A 16,380-nucleotide genomic window follows, 5' to 3' on the forward strand; every position below is an offset into this window, starting at 1 on the left:
TTTATATAGCGCTTTATATTAATCTCAAAGACGCTTATTATAGGCCTACTATAGAAGATGCAGATAGCCCAAGTATATAAAGCAATAAAATCACAACTGATTATGACTGACACAGTTTAACATGCTTAAAGAAATAATGAATAAATAGGAATAAGTTGCAAGAGATTGCTGATACCGGCAGATACACACAACATGTTAATAAGAGAGTACCAACACTGGTCAGTATGAAATGAAAAGAGTGTAACTACCTGTTTGATTAGAGCTGTAAGTTTTGTGTTAATGCTGGTTGTTGAAACACAGTAAATATTATCAGCTGCACTCACCAGTATTTGAGTCTGTTGTTGTTGAGAAAGACCTGATGAACTCAGTTTAATATTTCTTTAGACAGAAACACAGAGACTTGTCTCGACTGCAGCTCTCTGACAAACATGCAGTTTCATTTCTGTAATGTGACGTTGAAGCTCTCCTCCTTCCAGTGTTGCTCCACCTCTTACAGCAGCTCTGTTTGTGAGGATGTGTTTCCTCCACCAGGACAGTTTTCACAAAAAAAAAGTCAATCCCACATGTAGGAATACATCTTAGGGTCAGCAGAAACCAGCAGCCACTTTACAGTCCTCTACAGCTCTGCAACAATCATACTGTCTGTCCAGATTTCAGCTCACTGTTTGTCCTGTAATGTTCTAACCTTCTCATGTAATTCTTGTATTTGCTTCGTTCCTATTAGTTGTTGCTGAATCAGACCAGGAAGTTGAGTGGTGTGTGCAGTCTGTGCATGCCTTTAACAAACTCTCCTCCCTCTGATTTGTGTTGTCATGCTCACATCTAGTAGCCACAGTTGAGAAACACATCCAACCTGTGAAAACCTTTGTGACTTTGTGGACAAGACTCCAGTTTCAAAATAAAACACTCACACAAAAGGTTTCTTCTTCTGCATAGGATTTTATTGCAATGATGACTGATTAAATGAATAACAACATAAATGCATATTAGAAATTAAAACCCAATAACCAGATGACTGAATAACTATTAAAAATATAGACCATTAATCATTAACTTAATGATAATTAAATGTTCAAAAACCCAACAACAGCTGAAAAGATGTAGGCCTATAAAACAGAATTAAAGCTCTAATGCTGCAACTAACAATTATTTTCATTATTGATTAATCTCTTGGTGCATAAAATATCAGAAAAAAAGTCACAAATGCCCATTATGATTTATAATAATGCAAAGATATTTGGTTTAATTTGATAGAAGACCCAGAAACCAGCAAATATTCACATTCCAGAGGCGGGAATCTGTGAATTTTTGACATTTTTGCTTTAAAAGAATTACATAAACAATTAATTGATTAATATTTGCAGATTATTTTTTCTGTTGATTGATAAATTAATTAATTAACTAATGTATTCAGCTCTTAATCAAGGAAAGAGTACACAGAGTAACTTTTTGAAACTGAGTGGTTATCTTTATCAGAAAAATGTACTTAACGTATGAAAAGTAAAAGTGTTGATTGTGCAGTAAAATGTTCCCTGTCAGTGTTTTACTATTATATCTGATGTTTCTGGATTAATATTACTGCTGCATTAATGTGTATGTTGCATTTTAAGGCTGTAGATGTTTAAGGTTGTGCTAATTTTAACTCCTTTATATACTGTTGGCTAGTTTAATCTACAGCAATGCATCATGGTCTATAAGATCATCATATGTTTGTAGCGTCGCTGTCCTGTGAGAACTACGTATCTCTAAACAGTCGACTTTTCATGGTGTCAGAAAAACAGCCCTGAAGATTAATTCTGAAGACAACAGGTTTACATTGTATATTGCCACTGAATATGTATATTTGTTCTGTTATATGACAGTGAATCTTTTCATTTAATATCATCAGTCTACTCAGCTTGATTGACAGGAGAGATGATCAGAGGGGCAGAGTTTTTACCACCATGATTAAGTTCAGGACTGAAGTATGGGAGGAGTTTCTCAGTGAAGCAGCAGCCAGTAAAGGAGTAGATAAGAGCTGCAGCATCTACGTCATAAAAGGAGACCAGACCCTCCTCATAATCCACAAACACCCCCACCTTCTGAGGCCGAGACTTCAGAGAGAGACTGACTCGAGAGACATCAAGAGCTTTGTACTCATTTCCATCTCTCAACCATATAGTCCAGTAACCATTCTGAGGGCTCAGCTTGATGGCTCCCTTCCTGTTGATCGACTCTCTGGCCACTCCTAAGTCCCAGTCAGTCTTTCTTTTAACTTGAACCTCAAAGTAAAATCTGCCTGAAGAGAAACTCTGCTTTGCTAAGACATTAACATAAGTATCAATTCTCTCTGGGTTGTCTGGGAGATTCTTCCTCACATCACTATCATTCACTTGTTTCCCATCATCAGACAGGATGAGACGGGGATGAGCTGTATCAGGATCAAGAGTCACATCCACGGCATACTGCTGGACCCTCTTTAGCTCTGACTTAGCAAGCAGCTTCTTCATCTCTTTATTGAGTGTCTCCTCCAGCTGAGCCACAGCTCTCCTCACAGTCCCCTCATATGATGGACGGACGCTGACCTCTGTCCAGTCCTTGGTGGGTGGAGCAGCTTTCAAGGACTGGAAACTCTGGAGGAGGTGGAGTTGGTCTTCAGAGCGTGAGAGCTGCTCCACTTCAGTCCATCTCTTCGTCAGCTCAGAGATTTCCTGTTCCAGCTCTTTGATGAAAGCTTCGGCCTGTTTTTCTGTTGTTTTCTGCTTCTCTTTGATCAAGTTGATGAGATTGGCCTGGCCTCTCTCAACAGACTCCTTCAGAGCAGTAAAGACTTGAACACCTTCTGCTATCCCTCTGTCTGCATCTTCCTCACTGAGGTGAACTGAGTGTTTGATCTCCTGAATCTTCAGTCGTCTCTTCTGGATCATCTGCTGGATTTCAGTCTCTGTCTTCCCCAGCTCGGCCTTCTTTTCTTCATATTCTTCTTTCAGAGGAACAACATCATGCATCTTGTGGTCTAGAACAAGGCAGAGCATGCAGATACATGTCAGGTCAGTCTTACAGAACAGCTCCAGAGGTTTATCGTGCTTCGTACACATCCTGTCTTCCAGGTTCTCCACAGGGTCGATCAGCTGATGTCTTTTCAGGCCTGACATTGTCAGATGCGGCTCCAGGTGAGTCTCACAGTAGGAGGCCAGACACACCAGGCAGGACTTCAGGGCCTTCAGTTTGGTTCCTGTGCAGAAATCACAGGGAACTTCTCCTGGTTTGGACACTTGTTGCTCTGAGCTGCTGCTGCTGGTTTTTTGTTGAGCTGACTGTATAAACTGAACAACGATCTCAGAGATGAAGGTGTTGACCCTCAAATCAGGTCTTGTGGTAAAAGCCTCTTTACACATGGGACACTGGCACCTGTCACTAGTATTCCAGTGTTCATTGATGCAGTTTTTGCAGAAGTTGTGTCCACATGGTATAGTGACTGGATCAGTGAACACATCCAGACAGATGGAGCACAGAAACTGATCTTCAGATTGCAGATTGCTGGCAGTAGCCATGTCTACACACTGAGAACAAAAGTGAAAGTATTATAAAATGTTTTGTTTCACATGAATTAATCATTTGTATAAAACTAATATCAAAGTATGATTGCTGCAATATTGAGAATCTTTATTTTGAATTTATAGGTATGTTTTATTTAACTGAGATGTCCATCTGACAAGTGGCATTATCAGTGCTTGAAGTGGGCCGGTACGCAGCGGTACACCGTACCGGCACTTCTACATTTTACTCCTTGGCGTACTGTGACTTTTTCATGCGTACTGGAGCTTCTCACAAGCTGCCTGTCCTCTCCTCTGCCCTCTCCATATCAGGTTCTCTGAGAGATTCATAATGGAGATTCATAACAGTGCAGCGCCAGCGTAGTTGCGCTGCGTGGGTTTACGTATAGGGAACGGAAGCCGGCGTTATTAATCGCCAAGCGAGCTGAAGCCTGGCTGTTCACATCAGAAGCGCATTTGACCACGCTGTATTATTTTTGGCATGTTTAATGATAAAATGCGATCACACATTAATAAAACTCCACGCTGCATAACATTAACTAGGCATACATATGGCATATTAATTATTATTCAGTCTGAAATGACAATGTGTGTTTTTATGTAGACACCTGATACTTTTACTGTAAATTGCAATATTGGCTCGAGTCTGCAGAGGCAGGTATACAGCCTGTCTGCCAGGAAGGGGGATCTATATTTATTAGGTCACAGCATTTAACTCCCTGCAACAGCATGTGCCGTTTTGTACCTACATAAATATGATTGGCATAAACATTGAGGTATATCCTCTATCTTAGTCTCAAAAGATAGATTATAGTGTGAAAATACCCCGACTTCTATTATATCTATACCGGTAGAAAGGGGTTATGCCACGATGATAACCAGTTAACGTTTCAAAGTATTTTTTTTTTTTTTTTTGTGATCAATTCTTTTTTATTGAAAAGGTATAGAGAAAGATGTTCCATATCATTCATTTTATCCCTTTTATACATCCCCCTCCCCCCATACACAGGCACATATACAAAACCATCATTCCAGGTCTAATGCACAACCCTATGTCCCCCCTCCCTTCCCAAGGCGACCCGTAAATACCCCCCACCCCTGATCTCTTTCCCTTAAACAAAAAAAACAAAAAAACAAAGTTACTGTCGGTCACGCTATGTCTTATCTTTAACTAGATTGTAAGCTGCATCCCACGCTCTGAGGGTCTTACAGCTGGCCCCGTGCATTCGGGCCACAGACCCCTCCATCAAGATAATTTCTAACATCGAGTTAGCCCACTGTTGTCTAGTCAAGGAGTGCGGTGGTTGCCATCTTAAGGCCAGCATTTTCTTGGCTGCAGTAAGACCAGCCCATAAAATACGTTTCTGTTGCAAAGACAGATTTAAAGAGGAGTCATCAGTTAATAAAAATAAAATAGGTGAGAGTGGAATCCTAACTTCAAGAATGTCGCTTAAGGTGAGAGATATTTGCTTCCAGAATTGAGACACAGCGTGGCATTTCCAGTACATATGCAAGAATGAACCCAGAGCACCAGATGGACACAGATCGCAATTGGGGGATGTAATGATCTTCATAGAGTGACGCTTTCTAGGGGTGAGGTACATCCTGTGGGCAAATTTATAGTGTATTAATTGATGATCTTGATTTTTAGATGTACCACACAAATTTTTCCACACCGTGTCCCAGGAAACCTCTTCGTCATTTATATCGGTTAAGTCCCTACGCCATGCAACTTCTACTGATAAATGTTTACATGGTACAGAAATAAATGTGTAAAGTTTAGAAACCATCCCTCGTGTTAATCCCACTGAAACCAATATTTTATGAAGAGGGTGTGTAGGGAGCGTTAATCCCCATGGTACACCATATGTCCGCATGGCTGACCTCAACTGCAAATAGAAAAAAAACGATGAGCCCGGGAGATCATATTCAGCGCGTAAATCGTTAAAGGCTCGTAAGCCACTATCACCATACAGGTCCTTTAATATATTTACTCCCCTGGTCTTCCATTGTGGAAATGAGAAAGGTATGTTGCCGGAAAGAAGGGAGAAATTATTGAAAATTGGTGAGTGATTGTGCCATTTAAGATCTGCATGCGTCTGCTTCATTACAGTACGGTAGGTTACAAGTAGAAATGAAATTATAGGGCCTAAACGTAATTTGGCTTTTTTCAATGGTATGTTGGAATACACTAGGTCTTGTAGTCTTTGAGGCGTTGATACATTTTCCTCAATTGGTCTCCAAGAGGCTGAAGAACCATGTAGAGAGAGGACGTAACACAAAGGACCAGAAGTACACCTTAAAGTTTGGTAGACCCAGCCCTCCCTGTGTCTTGTCTCGTTGGAGAGTTGTGAATTTTAAACGAGGCCTCTTTCCTTTCCATATGAATTTGGAGATTGACTTGTGTAGTTTTTCCCAAAACCCAATAGGAGGAGCAAGAGGTATCATAGAAGAATAAAAATTAACACGAGGGAGTACATCCATTTTAACTATTGCTATTCGGGCTTGGAGTGAATTTGGGAGATTTGTTTCAAAGTATTTATGTGGAATAATAAATGATATGCCATATGTTAATGTTCTGCAATGTGGAGTTTTATATAATGTAAAATCGCGTTCTATTATTAATAGGGGTGTGACGAAATATTGTGCCACAAAATATTGCGATATAAAAACGTGAAGATATGCATCATCGAGACAAAAAACTGAATTGCGATATCAGGGCATAATAGGTACTATGTTCATATGGGCTCCAGGGCTAAAGCTGCAGCCTCTTCCTGCTGCTGTTTAAGGCCTATGGAAGGAGGCTGAGTACGCGTCATATCCTTGGGGTACAACACATGCGCAGTAAAAATCTGGTCTGCCTTTGCCGAAATTGAACCAATCGCAATGCACGGCCGCAGCTTCAGTTACACTGTACATGTGACATACCCCCGGTGCCATGTCCGCCCGTGACCTAGCCCCCTATAATAGGCCTTGTCGGAGCTCCACACACATCAACACACACAGCGCAGTCAGTGAACAGTCAGACTGGTTATGGTGGCTAGGCTAACAATAATATCAAGTGAGAACGAGGGTGCTGTAATTTATCAATACAATGTTCACATCCTTTTTGTAAAATAATTAATAAACTGTTCGTCATAACTTTTTTTTTGTGAACAAATATAATTGATGAAAGAGTATTTAAACGCTTTCTGATTTATAGAATATGATTTTACAGAACAAACATTTTCATAAGAATTAAATGTTCAGACGAAGGCTGTGACAAATAATAAAAATAATAATTTAACTAGTAATAATAATGATCCACAATGATGTAAAATGCGTAGTTTTAAGTCAAAAACCTTCAAATTTTCTTGGTGAAGGACCCCCAAACCCAATATCTCCTAGTATCTTTTATTCACCGTATAAATTCATAATGTGTCTCTGTATAATATGTAGGAGCATCCTGACTGGGACTCTGCTCCTAAAACCTGAATGAAGAGCTCACACACCTCAGCTCTTCATGTATCCCTGCCTGTCTGTCTGGCTGCTGTTGATTCCAGCCTATAGACATTCTATAATATATTATAGAGAGATGCTGAAGGCTACAAATAACACAGGAAAGCACTTTAAGTAATAACACTATATACAAACACACCACCTTAACCATATGATGTCCCAGTGTGAAAATGATTGGAGTATTATAGGCCTACTATAGAAGATGCATATAGCCCAAGTCTATATAGCAATAAAATCACAGCTGATTATGACTCACACAGTTTAACATGCTTAAAGAAATAATGAATAAATAGGAATAAGTCACAAGAGATTGCTGACACCGGCAGATACACACAACATGTTAATAAGAGAGTACCGGCACTGGTCAATATGAGATGAAAAGAGTGTAACTTCCTGTTTGATTAGAGCTGTAAGTTGTGTGTTAATGCTGGTTGTTGAAACACAGTAAATATTATCAGCTACACTCACCAGTATTTGAGTCTGTTGTTGTTGAGAAAGACCTGATGAACTCAGTTTAATATTTCTTTAGACAGAAACACAGAGACTTGTCTCGACTGCAGCTCTCTGACAAACATGCAGTTTCATTTCTGTAATGTGACGTTGAAGCTCTCCTCCTTCCAGTGTTGCTCCACCTCTTACAGCAGCTCTGTTTGTGAGGATGTGTTTCCTCCACCAGGACAGTTTTCACACAAAAAAAGTCAATCCCACATGTAAGAATACATCTTAGGGTCAGCAGAAACCAGCAGCCACTTTACAGTCCTCTACAGCTCTGCAACAATCATACTGTCTGTCCAGATTTCAGCTCACTGTTTGTCCTGTAATGTTCTAACCTTCTCATGTAATTATTGTATTTGCTTCGTTCCTATTAGTTGTTGCTGAATCAGACCAGGAAGTTGAGTGGTGTGTGCAGTCTGTGCATGCCTTTAACAAACTCTCCTCCCTCTGATGTGTGTTGTCATGCTCACATCTAGTGGCCACAGTTGAGAAACACATCCAACCTGTGAAAACCTTTGTGACTTTGTGGACAAGACTCCAGTTTCAAAATAAAACACTCACACAAAAAGTTTCTTCTTCTGCACAGGATTTTATTGCAGTGATGACTGATTATATGAATTACTACATAAATGCATATTAGACATTAAAACCCAATAACCAGATGACTGAATAACTAGTCAAAATAATGACCATTAATCATTCACTTAATGATAATGAAATGTTCAAAACCCAACAACAGCTGAAAAGATGTAGGCCTATAAAACAGAATTAAAGCTCTAATGCTGCAACTAAAAATTATTTTCATTATTGATTAATCTTTTGGTGCATAAAATATCACAAAAAAAGTCACAATTGCCCATTATGATTCATAATAATCCAACGATATTTGGTTTAATATTATAGAAGACCCAGAAACCTGCAAATATTCACATTTGAGAGGCTGGAAACTAAAATTACAAAGTTAATTGATAAATATTTGCAGATTCATTTTTCTGTTGATTGATATATTAATTAACTCATTTATTCAGCTCTTAATTGCTCACAGAAAGAGTACTCAAGAGTAACTTTTTGAAGCTGAGTGGTTGTCTTTATCAGAAAAATGTACTTAACGTATGAAAAGTAAAAGTGTTGATTGTGCAGTAAAATGTTCCCTGTCAGTGTTTTACTATTATATCTGATGTTTCTGGATTAATATTACTACTGCATTAATGGCTATGTTGCATTTTACTCCTGAAGATATTTAAGGTTGTGCTAATTTTCACTCCTTTATATACTGTTGGCTAGTTTAATCTACAGCAATGCATCATGGTCTATGAGATCATCACATGTTTGTAGCGTCGCTGTCCTGTGAGAACCACGTATCTCTAAAAAGTCGACTTTTCATGATGTCAGAAAAACAGCCCTGAAGATTAATTCTGAAGACAACAGGTTTACATTGTATATTTCCACTGAATATGTATATTTGTTCTGTTATATGACAGTGAACCTTTTCATTTAAATATCATCAGTCTACTCAGCTTGATTGACAGGAGAGATGATCAGAGGGGCAGAGTTTTTACCACCATAATTAAGACCAGGACCGAAGAATGGTAGAAGTTTCTCAGTGAAGCAGCAGCATGTAAAGGAGTAGATAAGAGCTGCAGCATCTACGTCATAAAAGGACACCAGACCCTCCTCATAATCTACAAACACCCCCACCTTCTGAGGCTGAGACTTCAGAGAGAGACTGACTGGAGGGTCGGCAAGAGCTTTGTACTCATTTCCATTTGTCAAACATATAGTCCAGTAACCATCCTCAGGTCTCCATGTGATGCTTCCCTTCCTGTTGATCGACTCTCTGGCCACTCCTAAAGAACATTGAGTCTTTCCTTTGACTTGAACCTCAAAGTAAAATCTGCCTGAAGAGAAACTCTGCTTTCCTAAAACAAGAACATAATTAGGAAATCTCTCTGGGTTGTCTGGGAGATTCTTCCTCACATCACCATGATTCACTTGTTTCCCATCATCAGACAGGATGAGTTCAGGATGAGCTGTATCAGGATCAAGAGTCACATCCACTGCATACTGCTGGATCCTCTTCAGCTCTGACTCAGCGACCAGCTTCTTCATCTCTTTACTGAGTGTCTCCTCCAGCTGAGCCACAGCTTTCACCACAGTCCCCTCATATGATGGACGGACACTGACCTCTGTCCAGTCCTTGGTGGGTGGAGCAAATTTCAGGGACTGGACACTCTGGAGAAGATGGAGATGGTCTTCAGAGCGTTTGAGCTGCTCCACTTCAGTCTTTCTCTTCGTCAGCTCAGAGATTTCCTGTTCCAGCTCTTTGATGAAAGCTTCGGCCTGTTTTTCTGTTGTTTTCTTCTTCTCTTTGATCGTGTCGATGAGATTGGCCTGGCTTCTCTCAACAGACTCCTTCAGAGCAGTGAAGACCTGAACACCTTCTGCTATCTCTCTGTCTGCATCTTCCTCACTGAGGTCAACTGAGTGTTTGATCTCCTGAATCTTCAGTCGTCTCTTCTGGATCATCTGCTGGATTTCAGCCTCTGTCTTCCCCAGCTCGGCCTTCTTTCCTTCATATTCTTCTTTCAGAGGAACAAACTTGTGTATCTTGTGGTCTAAAACGAGGCAGAGCATGCAGACACATGTCTGGTCGGTCTTACAGAACAGCTCCAGAGGTTTATCGTGCTTCGTACACATCCTGTCTTCCAGGTTCTCCACAGGGTCGATCAGCTGATGTCTTTTCAGACGTGAAGCTGTCAGATGAGGCTCCAGGTGAGGCTCCAGGTGAGTCTCACAGTAGGAGGCCAGACACACCAGGCAGGACTTCAGGGCCTTCAGTTTGGTTCCAGTGCAGACGTCACAGGGAACTTCTCCTGGTTTGGACACTTGTTGCTCTGAGCTGCTGCTGCTGGTTTTCTGTTGAGCTGACTGTCTGAACTGAACAACCATCTCAGAGATGAAGGTGTTGACGTGCAGCTCAGGTTTTGTGTTGAAAACCTTTTTACACATCGGACACAGGTACTGGTCACTAGTATTCCAGTGTTCAGTGATGCAGTTTTTGCAGAAGTTGTGTCCACATGGTATAGTGACTGGATCAGTGAACACATCCAGACAGATGGAGCACAGAAACTGATCTTCAGATTGCAGATTGCTGGCAGCAGCCATGTCTACACACTGAGAACAAAAGGGAAAGTATTATAAAATGTTTTTTTTCACATGTATTAATCATTTGTATGAAACAAATATCAAAGTATGATTACTGCAATATTGAGAAACATTATTTTCAATTCATAGGTATGTTTCATTTAACTGAGATGTCCATCTGACAAGTGTCATTATCAGTGCTCGAAGTGGGCCGGTACGCAGCGGTACAACGTACTGGCACTTCTACATTTTACTCCTTGGCGTACTGTGACTTTTTCATGCGTACCGGAGCTTCTCACAAGCTGCCTGTACTCTCCTCTGCCCTCTCCACATCAGGATAAATAACGGTGCAGCGCCAGCGTAGATGCGCTGCGTGGGTTCACGTAGGGAACTGAAGCCGGCTTTATTAATCGCCGCGCGAGCTGTAACCTGGCTGTTCACATCAGAAGCTCATTCTACCGCTCTGTATTATTTTTGGCATGTTTAATGATAAAATGCGATCACACATTAATAAAACTCCATGCTGCAGAACATTAACTAGGCATACATATGGCATATTAATTATTATTCAGCCTGAAATGACATTGTGTGTTTTTATGCACACACCTGATAGTTTTTACTGTAAATTGCAATATTGGCTCGAGTCTGCAGAGGCAGGTATACAGCCTGTCTGCCAGGAAGGGGGATCTATATTTACTAGTTCACAGCATTTAACTCCCTGCAGCAGCATGTGCAGTTTTGTAACCACATAAATATGACTGGCATAAACATTGAGGTATATCCTCTATCTTAGTCCTAAAAGATAGATTATAGTGTGAAAATACCCCGACGTCTATCATATCTATACCGGTAGAAAGGGCTTATGCCACGATGATAACCAGTTAACGTTTCAAAGTATTTGTGTGGAATAATAAATGATATGCCATATGTTAATGTTCAGCAATGTGGAGTTTTATATAATGTGAAATCGCGTTCTATTATTAATAGGGGTGTGACGAAATATTGTGCCACAAAATATTGCGATATAAAAACGAGACGATATGCATCGTCAAGACAAAAAACTGAAAAGCAATAACAGGGCATAATAGGTACTATGTTCATATGGGCTCCAGGGCTAAAGCTGCAGCCTCTTCCTGCTGCTGTTTAAGGCCTATGGAAGGAGGCTGAGGACGTGTAATATTTTTGGGGTACAACACATGCGCAGTAAAAATCTGGTCTGCCTTTGCCGAAATTGATCCAATCGCAACGCATGGCCGCAGCTTCAGTTACATTGTGCATGTGACATACCCCCAGTTCCATGTCCGCCTGTGACCTATCCTCCTTTCATAGGCCTTGTCGAAGCTCCACACACATCAACACACACAGCGCAGTCAGTGAACAGTCAGACTGGTTATGGTGGCTAGGCTAACAATAATATCAAGTGAGAACGAGGGTGCTGTAATTTATCAATACAATGTTCACATCCTTTTTGTAAAATAAGTAATAAACTGTTCGTCATAACTTTTTTTTTGTGAACAAATATAATTGATGAAAGAGTATTTAAAAGTTTTCTTATTTATAGAATATTATTTTACAGAACAAACATTTTCATAAGAATTAAATGTTCAGACGAAGGCTGTGATAAATAATAAAAATAATCATTTAACTAGTAATAATAATGGTCCATAATGATGTAAAATGCGTAGTTTTAAGTCAAAAACCTTCAAATTTTCTTGGGGAAGGACCCTCAAACCTAATATCTCCTAGTATCTTTTATTCACCGTATAAATTCATAATGTGTCTCTGTATAATATGTAGGAGCATCCTGACTGGGACTCTGCTCCTAAAACCTGAATGAAGAGCTCACACACCTCAGCTCTGCATGTATACCTGCCTGTCTGTCTGGCTGCTGTTGATTCCAGCCTATAGACATCCTATAATATATTATAGAGAGATGCTGAAGGCTACAAATAACACAGGAAAGCACTTTAACTATTAACACTATATACAAACACACCACCTTACCCCTATAATGTTCCAGTGTGAATATTATTGGAGTAGTATAGGCCTACTATAGAAGATGCATTTAGCCCAAGTATATAGAGCAATAAAATCACAACTGATTATGACTGACACAGTTTAACATGCTTAAAGAAATAATGAATAAATAGGAATAACTTGCAAGAGATTGCTGATACCGGCAGATACACACAACATGTGAATAAGAGAGTACCAACACTGGTCAATATGAAATGAAAAGAGTGTAACTTCCTGTTTTATTAGAGCTGTAAGTTTTGTGTTAATGCTGGTTGTTGAAACACAGTAAATATTATCAGCTGCACTCACCAGTATTTGAGTCTGTTGTTGTTGAGAAAGACCTGATGAACTCAGTTTAATATTTCTTTAGACAGAAACACAGAGACTTGTCTCGACTGCAGCTCTCTGACAAACATGCAGTTTCATTTCTGTAATGTGACGTTGAAGCTCTCCTCCTTCCAGTGTTGCTCCACCTCTTACAGCAGCTGTTTGTGAGGATGTGTTTCCTCCACCAGGACAGTTTTCACAAAATAAAAGTCAATCCCACATATAAGAATACATCTTAGGGTCAGCAGAAACCAGCAGCCACTTTACAGTCCTCTACAGCTCTGCAACAATCATACTGTCTGTCCAGATTTCAGCTCACTGTTTGTCCTGTAATGTTCTAACCTTCTCATGTAATTCTTGTATTTGCTTCGTTCCTATTAGTTGTTGCTGAATCAGACCAGGAAGTTGAATGGTGTGTGCAGTCTGTGCATGCCTTTAACAAACTCTCCTCCCTCTGATGTGTGTTGTCATGCTCACATCTAGTGGCCACAGTTGAGAAACACATCCAACCTGTGAAAACCTTTGTGACTTTGTGGACAAGACTCCAGTTTCAAAATAAAACACTCACACAAAAAGTTTCTTCTTCTGCACAGGATTTTATTGCAGTGATGACTGATTACATGAATAACTACATAAATGCATATTAGACATTAAAACCCAATAACCGGATGACTGAATAACTAGTAAAAATCCTGACCATTAGTCATTCACTTGATGATAATTAAATGTTTAAAACCCAACAACAGCTGAAAAGATGTAGACCTATAAAACAGAATTAAAGCTCTAATGCTGCAATTAACAATTATTTTCATTATTGATTAATCTCTTGGTGCATAAAATATCAGAAAAAAAGTCACAAATGCCCATTATGATTTATAATTATCCAAAGATATTTGGTTTAATATGATAGAAGACCCAGAAACCAGCAAATATTCACATTCCAGAGACGGGAATCTGTGAATTTTTGACATTTTTGCTTAAAAAAATTAAATGAACAATTGATTAATATTTGCACATTATTTTTTGTTGATTGATAAATTAATTAGCTAATTTATTCAGCTCTTAATTAATCACAGAAAGACTACACAAGAGTAACTTTTTGAAACTGAGTGGTTGTCTTTATCAGAAAAATGTACTTAACGTATGAAAAGTAAAAGTGTTGATTGTGCAGCAAAATGTTCCCTGACAGTGTTTTACTATTATATCTGATGTTTCTGGATCAATATTACTGCTGCATTAATGTGGATGTTGCATTTTACTGCTGTAGATGTTTAAGGTTGTGCTAATTTTAACTCCTTTATATACTCATGGTTAGTTTAATCTACAGCAGGGGTGTCCAAACTACGGCCCGCGGGCCAACTGCGGCCCGTGGTCCATTTTTAATTGGCCCGCAGCAAATTCTAAAAATATAATGAAATGTGGCCCACACATGAAACTTGCGCTTGAGTGTATTGTAGTTCTTAGTTTTACCACTAGATGGAGCTACTGCCTTCAACAAGGCAGATTATCTGCAAAACACAATTAATCAAAGAAAAAGTTTGCCACGGATGACCAAAAATGGCAGAACCAAAGAAACGCAAGATAGCAAGTGAGTGCAGAAAATTTCAGACACGGTGGGAAAATGAATATTTTTTCATAGAATTCAAGGGGAAGTGTGTCTGTTTGATTTTCAATGACACTGTTACAGTGATGAAAGAGTATAATGTACGAAGACACTACGAAACCAAACATCAGACCTACACGTCCTACACTGGTGCTGAGCGAGAAGATAAAGTTAAGCTAATGGCAGCTAGCCTGCTAGCTCAACAACAGTATTTTTTCCGCACTAACAAAACACAAGAAAATGCTACAATAGCTAGCTACGAAGTAGCTCAACTCATAGCGCGACACGGGAAATCTTTCTCAGATGGGGACTTCATAAAACAGTGCTTCACTAAAGTCGCAGGAATAATGTGCCCGGAAAAGACGCAGGAATTCAACAACGTGAGCGCGTCCAGAAACACAGTTGTGTGGCGAATCGAAGACTTGTCAGCTAACTTAAAGCATCAAGTGTCACATAAAGCTTGTGCTTTTGATTTTTACTCGATTGCATGTGATGAGAGCACAGATGCCACAGCTGTTAATTTTTTTGCGGGGAGTTGACGATAACTTTTGCATTACGGAGGCGCTGCTTGATCTCAAGGGTCTCAAGGGCACAACAACGGGTAAGGACATGTTTGAAGCTGTGTCAGATGCAATTAACAAGATGGGACTTAAATGGGACAAGCTGTGTGGAGTTACAACCGATGGGGCTCCAGCTATGACGGGCGAGCGCAAAGGAATGGCCTCTATGGTGTGCGCCAAGGTGCGAGAGAGTGGAGGTGAGGCTGTTAAAATGCACTGTATCATCCACCAAGAAGCCCTCTGTGCCAAGACAATCCAGCTTGGCGATGTGATGAACACAGTTGTGAAAACTGTCAACATAATTCGAGCACGAGGGCTCCACCACAGAGAATTTCAAGCTTTCCTATCTGATGTTGATGCTGAATACGGGGACCTACTCTATCATTCTGAAGTGCACTGGCTCAGAGAAGGACCGACCTCTTCATGAACTGAGTGACCCTCTATGGCTGGCGACTTGGCATTTCTAGTTGATCTTACTGGTCATCTCAACACACTGAACAAGAGCCTGCAAGGCAAAGACCAGCTTGTGCCACAACTTTCCGCACACATGAAAGCCTTCTGTGTGAAGCTTTGTCTCTTTGAGACACAACTACGCAACTTCAATGTTGTGCATTTCCCCACGCTGTCCGAAATCAAAGTTGCTTTTCCAGAGGTTAACCTTTCTGCTAAAAAGGGGAAATATGTGTCTGTCATCACATCTCTCATGACAGAATTCAGTCTGCGCCTCCAAGATTTTTCTGCCGTTGAGAAAGAAATCAAGCTGTTCTCCACTCCCTTCCTGATGGATGCAGAAGAAGTGGAAGAGAGTCTGCAATTAGAACTTATCGAAATGCAGTGTGATGATTCTCTGAAGAATCAGCATCAGCTTCTCTCCCTACCCGACTTCTACCGGAGCTTGGAAGAGGCCAAGTTTCCTCTGATGCGACGCCACGCAATACGAATGATGAGTCTGTTCGGCTCAACATACATGAGCAAACATTTTCTCTGTTAACTCTGAACAAAAGCAGACTGAGAACCAAAATGACCGACAGCCATCTCTGTGATGTCCTTCGCATCTCAACCACCAAACTTACTCCCGACCTGCCAGCCATCCTTCAGTCCAAAGCGCAGCATCACTGCTCCCACTAAGTGCAGCGCTGTTCCCATTATAGGTGAGTTAAAATATATTACACAGTATTCATGTGTTCACAAGCCCAATTAC

At 40.2% G+C, this 16,380-nt stretch overlaps 2 protein-coding genes and 1 long non-coding RNA gene across 3 annotated transcripts in view; 1 reads left to right on the forward strand and 2 right to left on the reverse strand.

Annotated features, from left to right (window-relative positions):
* LOC141764535 (uncharacterized) overlaps nt 1-16,380 on the forward strand; it is a 256,854-nt gene that overhangs the window by 86,689 nt on the left and 153,785 nt on the right. The window lies entirely within an intron of this gene.
* Nucleotides 920-7,911, reverse strand: LOC141764524 (E3 ubiquitin-protein ligase TRIM21-like). The gene is made up of 2 exons (XM_074629820.1): nt 7,503-7,911; nt 920-3,542 (listed from the first exon to the last, which is right to left on the reverse strand). The coding sequence occupies exon 2, from the start codon at nt 3,531-3,533 to the stop codon at nt 1,890-1,892; it is 1,644 nt and encodes a 547-aa protein (XP_074485921.1). The 5' UTR covers nt 3,534-3,542; nt 7,503-7,911; the 3' UTR covers nt 920-1,889.
* LOC141764525 (E3 ubiquitin-protein ligase TRIM21-like) lies at nt 8,871-13,405 on the reverse strand. The gene is made up of 2 exons (XM_074629822.1): nt 12,999-13,405; nt 8,871-10,703 (listed from the first exon to the last, which is right to left on the reverse strand). The coding sequence occupies exon 2, from the start codon at nt 10,692-10,694 to the stop codon at nt 9,039-9,041; it is 1,656 nt and encodes a 551-aa protein (XP_074485923.1). The 5' UTR covers nt 10,695-10,703; nt 12,999-13,405; the 3' UTR covers nt 8,871-9,038.

This window comes from Sebastes fasciatus, chromosome 3 (assembly GCF_043250625.1).
Source record: "Sebastes fasciatus isolate fSebFas1 chromosome 3, fSebFas1.pri, whole genome shotgun sequence".
Lineage (NCBI taxonomy): Eukaryota > Metazoa > Chordata > Actinopteri > Perciformes > Sebastidae > Sebastes > Sebastes fasciatus.